The following is a 14,933-nucleotide window of genomic DNA, read 5'->3' on the forward strand; positions in this document are numbered from 1 at the left end:
ACCACTGCCCGACTGTGACATAATTTTTGTTATGTATTTGTACATGCACGTGTGAGTGAGTGCATTTGTGTACACGGTGTTACATGTAGAGGCCAGAGAACAACTTTCAGAAGTCAATTTTGTCCTTCCAACAGGATCCTTCCACCATAGAGTCTAGGGATAGAACACAAGTCAACAGGCTTACATGGCAAGTACTTTCTTCCACCCCACTGAGTATCTCCTGGCCCCATGTTACAAATACTTTTAGGCTGAGGATGTAGCTCAGGATATCAGGGTAGACAATTGCCTAGCATTAGAAAAAGTCCTGGGTTCAATCCCCAGTACTCCAAAAGGAAGGGTTTATAAATGCTTTCAATTTCACACTTTTTTCTTTTGGGGTTTTATTTTATATTTCTGAAGTAGAGTTATAGTTTGTTGTAGGGGATTTATTTATTTATTTGTGTGTACATGAATATTATGCAAGTATATAGAGGTCAGAAAACAGGTGTGGAAGTTGGTTGTCTCTCTCTAGCTATAGGTCCCAGGAATTGAACTTAGATTGTAAGTCTCAGCAGCAAGCTCCTTTACCCCCTGAGCCAGCTCACCAGCCCTTAAAAGGGAATTTTACTGTATTTCTTTTAAACTGGGTTTCACTGTATATCCTTGACTGTCCTGAAACTTGATAATATGTAGGCTGTGCTGGCCTTGAACTCACAGAGATCAACCTGCTTCTACCTCCCAGATGCTAGGGTTAAATGTGTGGGCCACCATGCCCAACCTTATTGTTTAAAGGTTTGATTTTTATTATGTGTATCTATACAGAGGTATGTGCACATGAGTTCAGGTTCCCTCGGAGGCCAGAGGCATTTGATATTCCTGGAGCTAGAGTTACAGGTGGTTGTGAACCACCTGACCTGGGTACTGAGAAGTAAAGTTAGGTTCTCTACAAGAGCAGTAAATTCTCTTAATACCTGAGTCATCTTCCCAGCCACTTTTTAAAAAAGATTTTTATTTATTATGTATTCTCAGTACTCTGCCTGCAGGCCAGAAGAGGGCACCAGATCTCATTACAGATGGTTGTGAACCACCATGTGGTTACTGGGAATTGAACTCAGGACCTTTGGAAGAGCAGGCAGTGCTCGTAACCGCTGAACCATCTCTCCAGCCCTCCAGCCACTTTTGTTCTCTTCTTAATTATGTATAGGTGGAGAGGAGGTGGAACTTAAATGAAATAGTGTAAAACTCCCTTTCAAGGGCTGGTGAATTGGCTCAGAGGAGTTGGCATGTGAATGTAGATACCTATAGAGGCTAACATGATCCATTACAGATGCTTGTAAGCTGCCTGATGTTGTTCTTACAACCAAACTCAGATTCTCTGCAAAAGCAGTGTAAGCTCTTAACAGTAGCGGCAACTCTCTAACCCCTTATGTAATTAAAAACAGTTGTACGTGGGTGAGTGTTTTGCCTGCATATATGTCTGTGTGCCACTTGAGTGAAGGGCCCACAGGCCAGAAGAGGGCGTCAAGTCTCCTGGAATTAAAGTTAAAAGGCAGTTGTGAGCCTTCACATAAGTGCTGGGAATTGAACAAACAATACTCTTAACTGCTGAGCCATCATGCCAGCCTTGTCCTTAGGAAATGTTTGAACCAATTCATTGCCTAGAAATGGAGGAAGAGGTATAAGGGGAACTGGAAGTATGAGACAAATCATTTCCAGAGTGGAGCCTTCTAGCTATGTGTGTCTGAGGAGCTACAACTGTTTTGCTGAGGCATTAGCGTGCCACTGGACCATAGGCTAGTTGGCACAGTCTCTGTGCCACCATCATATCATAGCAACTACCTCTCCCCCTCCAAATAGCTTTTCATCAGGAATATGGTAGTCAATGCCAGGATTGAATATTTATGCTGTAAATTTGTTCATTATGGTCCCACAATTGGTATGAATCCTTTGATTTCATCTCTAGACACTAAAACATACGATTTGCTTATGTTCATGTTTGGGATACTGAACAAAATTTACAAAATGTGGATAGAGAACAGATTAGTGCATGTCAAAATGAAATAGACTCTAGGTTTAGTCTCCAGCACTAAAATACATACAGAATAGAAAAGGATGGAATTAAAAAGTTTATCACAGATGAAAAAAATGTTTTCTAACTGGGTGGTGGTGAGACACACCCTTAGACCCAGCACTTGGGAGGCAGAGGCAGGTGGATTCAGGCCATCCTTGTTTACAAAGTTATTTCCAGGACAGCCAGAGCTGTTACACAGAGAAACTGTGTCTCAAAAACCAAAAAAAGTTTTCTAGAAGAATAAAGAGTTAAAAAATAAAACAAAAATACTAGAACCCCCAAACTTTCTTTGATAAATAAGTATGTTTATGCATTTATGTTACTTAGATTTAACCCCAAAGGATTGAAAAAAAGTAAGATAAAGACATATACATATGGGAAAAACATGTAACTAAACAGACCTTTAGAATGAAACAAGCTGGGCAGTAGTGGCACACACCTTTAATCCTAGCACTTGGGAGGCAGAGACAGACAGATCTCCTTGAGTTCGAGGCCAACCTGGTCTATCAAGTGAGTTCTAGGAGCGGCTCCAAAGCTACAGAGAAACCATGTCTCAAAAAACCAAAAGGAAAAAAGAGACAAAAATAAAATGAAAACATAAAGGAAAATTCAAGGATAACTGAAGGTTTGTTCATCTCAAGTCCCTAGATTTTTCTTGTCATTTATTGTAATAATTCATCTGATTGTATTTTTACTTACCAAAATAGCATCTGTGCCTCAGAGTATGTGTGAGGGTTTGTACATGTGTTCATATGTGTGTGGGTACATGTGTGTGCCTGGGTGTAGAGGCCTGAGTATTTGGTATCATCTTCAGAAATGTTGTCTACCTCCTTTGAAGCAAGGTCTCTCCTTTGCCTGGAGCACACTGGTTAGGCTGGATTAGCTAACCAGCCAGCTCGAGGCATCCGCTTGTCTCTGCTTCCCAAGTGCTGCAATTAGGAGGCTATCACCACTCTTGCTTTTTAAAAATGACTTCTGGGGCTGGAGAGATGGCTCAGAGGTTAAGAGCACTGGCTGCTCTTCCAGAGGTCCTGAGTTCAATTCCCAGCAACCACATGGTGGCTCACAACCATCTATACTGAGATCTGGCGCCCTCCTCTGGCGTGCGGGCATACATCAAGGCAGAATGTTGTATACATAATAAATAAATAAATCTTTAAAAAAAATGACTTCTGGGAGATGAACTAATGTCCTCATGCTTTCAAGGCAAGCATTTTTACTGATTGAGTCATCTTCTCAGCCTCCAGATCTTATTTAATTTTTAAAAATTTGATACAAGGTCTCACTGTGTAGCCCTGGCTGTTCTGAAACTTACTATAACAGCAGGCAGGGTTTTAACTTTGACTATCTTTGCCTTCTGAGCGTTAGTTTTACAGGCCTGTGCCACTGTGTCTGTCTGGTTACATACTTTTGATATTTAAGGTAGGCTGTTAGATCTTCTTTGCCTGATGATTTAGGGTCTCAAAATTGTGAGAATTTGGGGTATAAATCAGTGTTAGATTCCTGCCTAGAATATGTGGGACCCTGGGTTCAATCCCCAACACCAAACCCAAAAATTGTTGTATGCCCATACTCCTTCCTACAAGGAGTCTGAAACAGAAGGAGCATTTGAGACCAGTAGTGTGGTATAGGTTGAGCAATACAGCAAGACCCTGTCTTAAAAACAAGAGTGGAAGCAGCACACTGGCTGGAGAGAGACCAGCTGTTAGAGCCCATTATTGCTCTTGCAGAGTACCCAACTCAGTTCTAGGAACCCCTGTTGGGCAGCTGACAACCTCCTGTAACTCCAGCTCCAGATCAGTAGATCTGATGCCTCTGGCCTCAGTAGGCACTGGCACTCATGTGCACACATCCTCACACAGACATATGTACCTAGAAATAAATCCTTTAGTTCCGGGACATCTAGGGCTGCACAAAGAAACTGTCTTAGGGGAAAAACCACCAAAGGAGGGAAAGCCTTCATAGTGTATAGAGGATGTTAGCTGCATTTCTTTGTTTTGTGACTACCAAAGATGTTTTGGAGCCTGGCTGTGGTGGCACATACATCTAATCTGGAAGCAGAAGCAGGCAGATCTCTGTAAATTAAGGCCAGCCTGGTCTACAAAGTTACAGAATAGCCAGGGCTACCTAGTGAGACCCCCATCTCAAAAAAATTTTTTTTAATTGTTTTGGGTGGCTGGAGAGATGGCTCAGTGGTTAAGAGCACTGACTGTTCTTCCACAGAACTTGGGTTCAATTCCCAGCATCCACATGGCAGCACACGACTGTCTGTAACTCCAGTTCCAAGGGATCCAACACCTTCACACAGAATATATGCAAGCAAAACACCAGTGCCCATTAAATAAATAAATGACTCTTAAAAAAAGAAAAATTGTTTTGGGATTCAAAAATAAACAGTATAAAAGTATAAAGCATGGCCGGGCAGTGGTGGCGCACACCTTTAATCCCAGCACTCGGGAGGCAGAGGCAGGCGGATCTCTGTGAGTTCGAGACCAACCTGGTCTACAAGAGCTAGTTCCAGGACAGGCTCCAAAACCACAGAGAAACCCTGTCTCAAAAAACCACAAAAAAAGTATAAAGCATGAAATGGAGTCATGTAATTACTAATTTCTGGTGAGATTTCCATCACTTAGATGTGAGGCTTCTTTTATACTTAAAGTGTCTTCTAACTGACTGTGTTCTAACTAAACCTGAATTATGTACCAATAACCTTTTTTTTGACACAGGGTTTCTCTGTGTAATAACCCTGGCTGTCCTGAACTTAATATGTAGATCAGACCAGCCTCAAACTCAGATCCACCTGCCTCTTCCTCCCTCACAGCTGGAATTAAAGGCATGTGCTGCCACCACCACCCAGCTTGCCAATAATTTTTAATATTTCTTTTAATAAAAATTGCTATTATGCTAGACAGTTGTGGCACATGCCTTTAATCCCAGGTCTCTGGAAGCAGAGGCAGGTGACTGTCTGAGTTCAAGGCCAGCCTTGTTTACAGAGTGAGTTCCAGGACAGCCAGGTACACAGGGAAACCCTGTCTCAAAAAAACAACAGCAACAAATTGCTATTACTTAATTAGGTTTTGTTTTACTGCTGATAAACTGGGTTGATTTTTAAATTGTTTCATATATTTTTTTGCTTTATTCCCCACCAATCTGATTTTATTCAGGCAAGCTGATGAAGAATTCCAGATTCTGGCAAACTCTTGGCGGTACTCCAGTGCATTTACCAACAGAATATTTTTTGCCATGGTAGATTTTGATGAAGGTTCTGATGTATTTCAAATGGTAAGATGTTTGATTTTTTTTCTTGTATACAGGAATAAAGCATGGATAAAGCAAAATACAATTTTGATGATTACAAGAAGTTAAATAGTGGGGCTGGAGATATGGCTACTTGATTAAGATCACTCATTCCTCTTGCAGAGGACTTGGGTTTGATATCCAGCACCCACATGGTAGTTCAAAACCATCCATAACTCCACTTCCAAGGAATCTGATGCCTTCTTCTAGTCTTCACGGGCAGCAGGCATACATATAGTACACATATATACATGCAAGCAAAACACTCATACACATAAATCTAAAAATATTGTTAAGAAGTTAAATAGGAATACTTTAATGCAAAAGCTAGAGTAGTTAGTAAACTAAAAGCAAAATTTGACTAATCAAAAAAAAGTCAGTAACCAATGCCAACCAGTATGTTGTGTGGCATGGTCTGTGTACACTTTTAAGTGTGTTGTGTGGCATGGTCTGTGTAGCAAAGGGTGGATACAAACTTCCAATCCTTTCTCCTCCATCTCCCAAATATTGCGACTATAAGTGTTCATCATCCTACCTGATAACTTACACACACACATGTGTGTGCATGTAAAGCAGAGAGGAATTTGTTCAATGTGGGAAGAACAGATGACTAGTGGCTCCTTCTATTGCTACTAGTTTAAACAGAAGAATTGGGCAGTGGGGAGAGGTATGTGTAATTAATTAAACAGCCAGGTGAAGGTGTCATCTGATCATTTTCTCAGTTCTGGTTCATCAAGATGGTCAATCCAAAGTCAACATAGCTTGGGATCAATCTGGTTCCCCCAACATCATCTCTGCTCCAGAATACAGCCTTGTCTTCCAGATAATTGCCTTATTTCACAGAAGGTTGTTCCTGTCCTTTAAGAATTTGTTTTTCTGGGACTTACACAAATTTTATTTTGTAAATATATAAAGAACAAGCCAGGCACTTGTTCCTATACTCCTAGCAGTTGGAAGGTGCCTATTCTGGAACTTGCTGTGCAGACTTGACTGACCTCCAGCTCATAAATATCTACCTGCCTCTGCCTCTCCAGTGCTGGGGTTACAGATGTGTGACCACATGTCTGGTGTTTTATTTCAAGACAGGGTCTTGCCAAGTGTCCAAGCTTGCCTTAAACTCAGAGTATTGCTCTAACAGTCCTTTAACCTGAACTCTTCTTGTTTTAGTATCATGAGGTTGTAACAGCCATATAAAATAAGTTTAGGTGTCATGAATGTATGCTTAACTTTTTAAGAATTTCTGAGCAACCTTAAATAACTGGTATGGGAAATTTCCTATTCAAGTTAAAAAAAATTGTATGTTACATAGAAATTTCTATTTGGATAATAAAATGTAATTGTTACAGTCAGGGGGTAGCCTTGCATTTGAAAGCCTACTCCACAACGCTCCTTAGATAATCATGATCTTCATGTGTGTGAAAAGCCTAAATTTCTCCCAGGCATGTTGGTACATTCTTTTATTCCTAGCACTCAGCAAGCAGAGACAGGAGGATTATTGCAAGTTCAAGGCCAGCCTGGTTGAAAAAACAAAAAAAAAAAACCCTGTCTTAAAAAAAATGTTTAATTTTAAAAATTAGTTGCCGTTAAGGTTATTTTCTTGGTAACTTATGTTTCCATGGACTATTTTTGATTCAGCTAAACATGAATTCCGCTCCAACTTTCATCAACTTTCCTCCAAAAGGAAAACCCAAAAGGGCTGATACATACGAGTTACAGGTGCGAGGGTTTTCAGCTGAACAGATTGCTCGCTGGATCGCAGACAGAACTGATGTCAATGTAAGTTTCCCTACTTTACAAAAAGTCTTTTTTTCACTGTCTTTGAATCTGAACTGGGAGTCATAGCTGGTCTTGTCTTCATGTCACTGAGATGGAATCATTTGGTAGATCTTTCATAAGTAGGATTTAATAGGATCATCTTGATAAAAATTAAAAAATTTTACTCATCTTGACTAAAATTATAAAATACCTTGTCTTAGCCTGTTGAGTTCAGAATAGAAACCATTTTCCTGACCATAAGTGTGTGTACTTGGCAAAATTTCTTAATCTAAGGGGTATTGTGTTTTAACTGAAATAATACCGTGCCTATTACATATTATTTCTAGGGTATAGTTTCGATTGGAATAATATGGTTAAAAATATTTTTCCTGAAAATACGTTTTTGACTGCTTTCATTTCATTATTATTAATTAGAAAATAAATTTTATATCTTAGGATGTTTTTCTCTCTCTTTTACATTAGATTAGAGTAATTAGACCTCCAAATTATGCTGGACCCCTAATGTTGGGATTGCTTCTGGCTGTTATTGGTGGACTTGTGTATCTGCGAAGAAGCAATATGGAATTCCTCTTTAATAAAACTGGATGGGCTTTTGCAGCTTTGGTAAGTGAATTGAAAGAGAAAAGTTGATTGAAAAAGAACTTAATCTATTTTCTTTACCCTTTTTCTTTTGTTTTCTTTATTGTGCTTGTGTATAGGCCACAGATTGCTATTGGGTGTCTTCCTCAGTCACTTCTTCAGCTTATTTTATGAAATGAGTCTCCCTGAACCAGGAATTCACTAGTGATCCCTAGAGAGCCTCCTGTCTCCATATCTTTAGTGCTGATATTACAAGCGCATACTGCTGCACCCAGAATTTTTTCTTGGGTTCTGTTAGCTATTACCTCTGTGAAAAATACTTTTTAGTGTGTGTGTGTGTGTGTGTGTGTGTGTACGCGTACGCGTGTACATGTACTTGTACATGCATACAACTGCACATGCATAGGCCAGAGGAGGATATCCAGAGTCATTCTCTGTTGTTCTCTACCTTTTCCCCCATCCCCAAGACAGGGTTTCTCTGTGTAACAGCCCTGGATGTCCTGGAACTCACTCTGTAGATTAGGCTGGACTTGAACTCAGAGATCCACCTGCCTCTGCCTCCCCAGCGCTGGGTTCAAAGGCGTGTACCACCATAGCCGACTCCACTTTTCTTCGACAGGATCTAGTACTGAGCCTGAAGCTCCCCGTTTTGGCTAGAGCAGATGGCCAACAAGCTCTTGGGCTCTTCTTGTCTGTTCCTCAACACAAGGACTCTCTAGGATGTCCAGCCATGCTGGGGATTTAGACTCAGGTGCTCTTGTTTTCACAGCATGCAGTCTTATCCGCCGAGCCATTTACTCAGCCCGATCTTTGTTGTGGTGAGAGTGCATGTTGGTGCTTGTTCGTGGAGATGTGAGTATGTGCTCGTTTGTGTGGAGGCCAGAGGTGAACTCAGGTGTTCTTCCTTAGGCTCAGTCTACCTTGGGATTTGTTGTTTTCGGGAGGTGTCTCACTGATTAGAGCAAGGTTGGCTGGAGGACAGAAGAGGGCACTGGATCCCTGGAGTTATAGGCATTTGTGAACTGCCTAACAGAGGTTCTGGGAACCAAACTCCACTATTTTACAAGAGAAGCAAATGTCTAGCCAGTGCCCTCAGCTTTTTTATTTGGATTCTGGGAATTGAACTCAGGTCACTGTTTTGGTTGAAAGCACCTGAGCAAGGCAACTTCTAAAAGACAGCCTTTCACTGAACTAGAGTTCATGATGGTGGAGTGAAGGAACAGCTGAGAGCCCACATGTCATCCACAGTCAGGAGGCAGAGAAGATTGTGGGAACAGCATAATCCTTTTGAAACCTTAAAACTCACCCCTAGTGACACACCTCCAAGACAGTCACATCTCCAAATCCTTTCCTATAGCACCCGGCTTACTACATGATAGTACGATACTTACTATTCCTGTATTGCGGTGCCTGCACTATAGAACCATTCGTGAGCCTCAGACAAGGGGCTGGAGATTGAAACACACACAGACATCACAGAGACATACACCTCTAGTCACTGGTAAAGAAGCCCTTTATTGAATCGCACCACGGAGGCTTATATACCCAACACAGTCAGGTGGGCCAGCAGGTGAAAACCTCATCTCCTGATCTTCAATCAAGGACAAGGCAACACATGCTCAGGAAGCAGAACTGGACAGAGCTTTCAGTAGCACAAATCAGAAGGCCAAGTAAAGGTCACTAGCAGGGAAGAGCAACTGGAGGCCAGGACTCCAAATGGCCCCAACACTTTCCAAACAGTTCTGCCAACTGGATACCAACCATTCAAACATAAGAATTTATGGATCTGTTTTAGTCAGTGTTCTATTGCTGTGAAGATACACCATAACCGTAGCAACTCTTACAAAGAAAAGCATTTAATTGGTACTTGGCTTACAGTTCAGAGGTACAGTCTATTATCAACATGGTGGGAAGAATCGTGGCGAGCAGGCAGACATGGTGCTAGAGAAGGAGCTGAGAGTTCGACATCCAAATCCACAGGCAGAAAGGAGAGAGAGAGAACGAACACCACTAGGCCTGGCTTAGGCTTCTGAAACCCCAAAGCTTGCCCCAAGTGACACACTTCCTCTAGGCTCATTTAGTACATATAGTACAAATTCAGTAGACCCCATGTTCATTCATCACCCTCCATCATGTGGGTCCTGGAGATCAAATACATTGTCAAGCTTTTGTGACAAATACTTTTATATGCCAAGCCATCTTTCTGGTCCTAAGATTTTCTATATTTTTATTTCCTGTCTTAAAGTGAGCTTCTTTCCCTCGTTATCTTACTAGGTTTTCCAAAGTTTCAAGCAACTGATTCTGTTTATAGTTCTTTTTATATTTTATTTTATGTTTAGCGTGTGTGTATGTGTTGGGGGTTATGTGCATAAGTGCAGGTATATATAGAGGTCAGACGGGGCCATTTGATTCCTTAGAAGCTGGAGTCACGGGAAGTTATAAGCCACCCATCGTGGGTCCTGGGAACCAAACTCATATCCTCTGCAAGAACAATATGTGTATTCTCGCTATTCCTAGTTACAGTTCTTTTGAAAATGTTTTTGAATGTATTTTCTTTTTTTTTTTTTTCAAGACAGGATTTCTCTGTGGCGTTGGAGCCTGTCCTGGAACTAGCTCTTGTAGACCAGGCTGGTCTCGAACTCACAGAGATCCACCTGCCTCTGCCTCCCGAGTGCTGGGATTTAAGGCATGTGCCACCACCACCCAGCTTCAAATGTATCTCAATATTGAATTTTGAATCTTCTCTGTTTATAGTTTAAAATTCCTTCAGAAATGATGTTGAATTGTGATCCTTTTGACAAAATATAAACCTTAATAAAGAAATAATTTTTTTGAAAAAAATAAAGTCTTGTGTTTCCTGAATGGATAAGCATTTTCATGTACCTGCTTAACTAATCAATATGGGCTAGCTGGACCATGAGTATTCCAATATATTTGTTTCCTAGTGTTTTGTACTTGCTATGACATCTGGTCAGATGTGGAACCATATAAGAGGACCACCATATGCTCATAAGAATCCCCATACAGGACATGTGGTAAGTTGGTCATTTCTTTGCATTATATACCAAAGTTGATGTAATATGATTACCCTGTGAAGCCAGAGACAGCATATACAGGAACTAGATAGAGTTTTGCCTCCTTCATCCCTGTTATGGAGCTTCAGGTACAATTAGAGCATGTGGTCTTCCAAAGTGGGATGTTCTTTCTTCCATTTTTTGAGTTCTTTTGACTAGGATGGCTAAGAAAATCATTCTCAAACTAAATATAAGAATTAGTCAACTATTTGAGCATCTGTTATTTCTAGTACTGTGCTAGGCACTATCAGACATGGTGATTAATTGGAAAATTGTGGTTCCTATTGTCATGTCTACATTGTTTTTTACCTCATAGTTTTATACTCTTAAATATTATTTTTCTCATACACTTTTGTCAAATAGATAGTATAAATACAAAGAAAGAAGTAAGTAAATAATATAGAAATAGCTTTTAGTAGACAAACAAAGTCTGGTACATACATACAGCAAGTGAATTGATGATTTCATAAAGTTTAACATACTTTATTTTAGGGTTAGGACACTGCAATTCAATGTATAATTTAAAGGTTCCTTTTTGTCTTCCTCTCCCAGAACTATATCCATGGAAGCAGCCAGGCCCAGTTTGTAGCTGAAACCCACATTGTTCTTCTGTTCAGTATCCTTTTACAATAAGTCTTTATTGTTCCATTTTAATTTGATTATTTTCTTACAATCTTATGTTCTCTATACAGATTTGGTTGGAGCTGCTGTCCTAATGCAGGCAATAATACCTTTTGGGAATTGTATTGCTTGTGTCTTCCTTCTTGACCCAATAATTTATAGACTAATAAGAGGCAAACCTTTAGTCTGGCAAAGCCAGGTTGATTAGCTCATTGATGTATGGATTTAGAAGAAAAATGAGGTTTAGGTGAGACTTCAAATGAAACATTAAGAGCTGGAGAGATGGCTCAGTGGTTAAGAGCACTGGCTGCTCTTCCAGAGGTCCCGAGTTCAATTCCCAGCAACCACATGATGGCTCACAACCATCTGTAATGAGATTTGGTGCCCTCTTCTGGTCTACAGCATACATGCATACAGAACACTGTATACATAATAAATAAATCTTTAAAAAATGAAACATTAGCCGGGTGGTGGTGGCGCACGCCTTTAATCCCAGCACTCGGGAGGCAGAGGCAGGAGGATCTCTGTGAGTTCGAGACCAGCCTGGTCTACAAGAGCTAGTTCCAGGACAGGCTCCAAAACCACAGAGAAACCCTGTCTCGAAAAACCAAAAAAAAAAAAAATAAAGAAAAATTAAGCTGAGGGTGGGGTCACACATCTTTAATCCCAGCATTCATGAGGCAGAGGCAGGCCAATTTCTGGTTTACAGAGCAAATTCAAGGACAGCCAGTGCTATTACACAGAGAAACTCTGTCTCGAGGAAAACAAACAGAGAGATAAATTAACAAATGTAAAATGAAATGTCATTTTAATACACTAAAAGCATAATTGGGACTGAGATATACCTCATTGGTATAACACCTATCGTGCACAAGACCCTGATTTCTAGTGTCCTTCAGAGAAAACCTAGATATAAGAGCCACAGTAAGTAAAAGGAAAAATGCTGGCTGAATAGATTAAATAAAAAAACAAAACCAAAAATAGCATTGGGCTGGAACAAAGGCTCAAGCAGGGTGCCTACTTACCCACCCTGACAACCCAAGTTGGATCTCCAGGACCAATATGGTTGAAGGAAAGAACCAATTTCTGCCAGTTGTCTTCTAACCTCTACACATCTGCTGTGACGTAAGTGCAAACAGGTACACTGTGTCACACACACACACCAGATTAATTAATTAAAAACATGGAAAATGAACAGTCATTCCTAACAGGAGGCTGTTTACGAGAGAGCACAATATGGTAATGAAGAGATGAATGTAGTCAGTTACAGAGCTTCATTAGAACACCTGACTCTTAGCACTTAATTACAGCCACATGCAGTAGCATGCAGTGTGCATCATGTACATAATTAGCAGTGTGTGACCATTCCTAGTACTCACAAAAGTACAGGTGATGGTCTCTTTTCTGCTAGAACATAGGCACTGATACTGCTCATTTCATTATTCAACCATGTGATGTGCTTTTTGTTTACAGTAGTATTTCCATTCTGAATTATATAGCTACTGTTATTAAAATGAAAAAGGTCATGCCACATGAGGGATTTTCCTTTTTCATTAGAATAAGACAAAATTGGGTATCTGAGTCATAATTAGTACTCCAAATGTTATTTGTTGAAAATCTGAAGAAGTTTTTGAGATTATTTTCTATTAAAAGTGAGTTGCTATTGTCTTAAATGGTGTGTATTTCAAGTATGCCCTTTTCAGGGGTGTTAAATTGATAACAGTGACTACTTAGTATTTTGTAGTGTGTATGAAGTTGGAAAACTGTTGTGATCAGGCAGTTTGTTTTAAGGTATGATATCCAAAAAGCTGATTTTATATATAGGTGGAATTTTTTGTGGTTGCTGTTTTTGTTTTGTTTTGCTTTTTTGAGACAGGATTTTTCTGTGTGGCCCTGGCTGTCCTGAAACTTCCTCTGTAAGACCTGGCTGGCCTTGGTCTCACAGAGATCTGTCTCCCTCTGCCTCGCAAGTGCTGGAATTAAAGGCGTGTGTCACTACCACCAAGCATAGGTGGGATTTTTTAAAAATTACATTTGACTTTACAAAACTGAAGTATTTTCAACTTTAATTCTTTTGGGGGGGGGTACCAGTTTGGGGTATTCATTTGTTTTGTTTCTTTAAGACAGGGTCTGACTCTGTAGCACTGGATGGCCTGTACTGTATAAACCAGACTGACTTTGAACTCACAGAGATGTGCATGCCTTTGCCTCCCAAATGCTGGGAGTAAATGTACCACCTTACCAGGTGCATGGGGCCAGGGTTTGTTTTATTTTGTTTTTTCTTTTTTAGACAAGAGTCTTATATAGCCCAGGCTGGCCTTGCTTTACCAAATGTCTGGTTTAACCTTACTTTTCAATTTAATCTTTATAGTAATTAACACTGTGCAATATAAGAGTGTTTTGGTTACTGTTTTAAAATAAAAAATTGAAGGTTTATAAATTCATCTTATTCTCTTCATGAGAAACTGGAAATAGGAAAGTGGTATGTCTTTTGTGGCTTATATGAATTTCTCCTTAAACAGTTTTTCTAAGATGGCGGGGTTACCTTAGGCATGGTGCTTTTATGTGAAGCTGCTACCTCCGACATGGATATTGGGAAGCGAAGGAGTAAGTCACATGTCACGGTGTTCCAATTCTGCCTTTAATACAAAAAAAAAAAAAACCTCTCTAGTTAATTTTCCCTTTACAGTCTATTTCTTTACACTTTGATCAGTTGTTTTTTATTTTGAGATAACTATGTTATGTGGCCAAAATGACCTTGAACTTCCAATCCTCTTGTCTCAGCCTCCTCTGTGTTCATCATTTCACTCATAAGAACATCTTGTAGCCAGGCAATGATAGCGCACACCTTTAATCCTGGCACTTGGGAGGCCGAGGCAGGTGGATCTCTGTGAGTTTGAGGCCAGCAAACTACAGACCAAGTTCCAGGACAGCCAGGGCCCTGTCTCAGAAAAGTAATACTAAAATAAAAGAAAATAAAAAACCATAAGAACATCTGGGGTTTGTTTGTTTGTTTGTTTGTTTGTTTATTTATTTATTTATTGAGACAGGGTCTCAAATAGCCTAGATCAGTTTCGAACTGACTGACCTTGAATTTCTGATCCTCTTGTCTCCATCTTTCAAGTATTAGGATTTACCAACTGAGCCACTTACCCAGCCCCATCTGTAAAACACATCTTAAAAACTGTATATGTAGGAACCAGACTTGATGCTACTAGCCCATAATTCCATACATTCAGGAGGGTGAGGTAGGAGGATTACAAGTTCAAGGCCTAACTGGTCTATAAAATGAGATGGAACTCAGACAGCAACTTAGTAAGACCCTGTCTCAAAAGAAAAAAGTAAAAAGGGGACTGGGCATGTAACTAACTCTGTTGTAGAGTACTTGCCTAGAGTATACTGGGCTCTAGATTCAATCTTCAATATACCAAAACAAAACAACAGGAAAAAACTATGGGCAGGCCTAGGGATAGAGCTCTATGATGGAGTGATTGTCCTTCACAGACAAGGTCACCAATAGTACAGAAGTGTGTGTG

At 40.1% G+C, this 14,933-nt stretch overlaps 1 protein-coding gene across 1 annotated transcript in view; it reads left to right on the plus strand.

Annotated features, from left to right (window-relative positions):
• Positions 1–14,933, plus strand: part of Magt1 (magnesium transporter 1) — a 48,282-nt gene that overhangs the window by 22,494 nt on the left and 10,855 nt on the right. The window contains exons 3-8 of the mRNA XM_005369880.3: positions 5,215–5,332; positions 6,983–7,123; positions 7,586–7,726; positions 10,648–10,737; positions 11,329–11,392; positions 13,930–14,004. Coding sequence (XP_005369937.1) covers positions 5,215–5,332; positions 6,983–7,123; positions 7,586–7,726; positions 10,648–10,737; positions 11,329–11,392; positions 13,930–14,004 — 629 coding nt within the window. The remainder of the gene's footprint in view (positions 1–5,214; positions 5,333–6,982; positions 7,124–7,585; positions 7,727–10,647; positions 10,738–11,328; positions 11,393–13,929; positions 14,005–14,933) is intronic.

This window comes from Microtus ochrogaster, unplaced genomic scaffold, assembly GCF_000317375.1.
Source record: "Microtus ochrogaster isolate Prairie Vole_2 unplaced genomic scaffold, MicOch1.0 UNK65, whole genome shotgun sequence".
NCBI classification, from domain to species: domain Eukaryota; kingdom Metazoa; phylum Chordata; class Mammalia; order Rodentia; family Cricetidae; genus Microtus; species Microtus ochrogaster.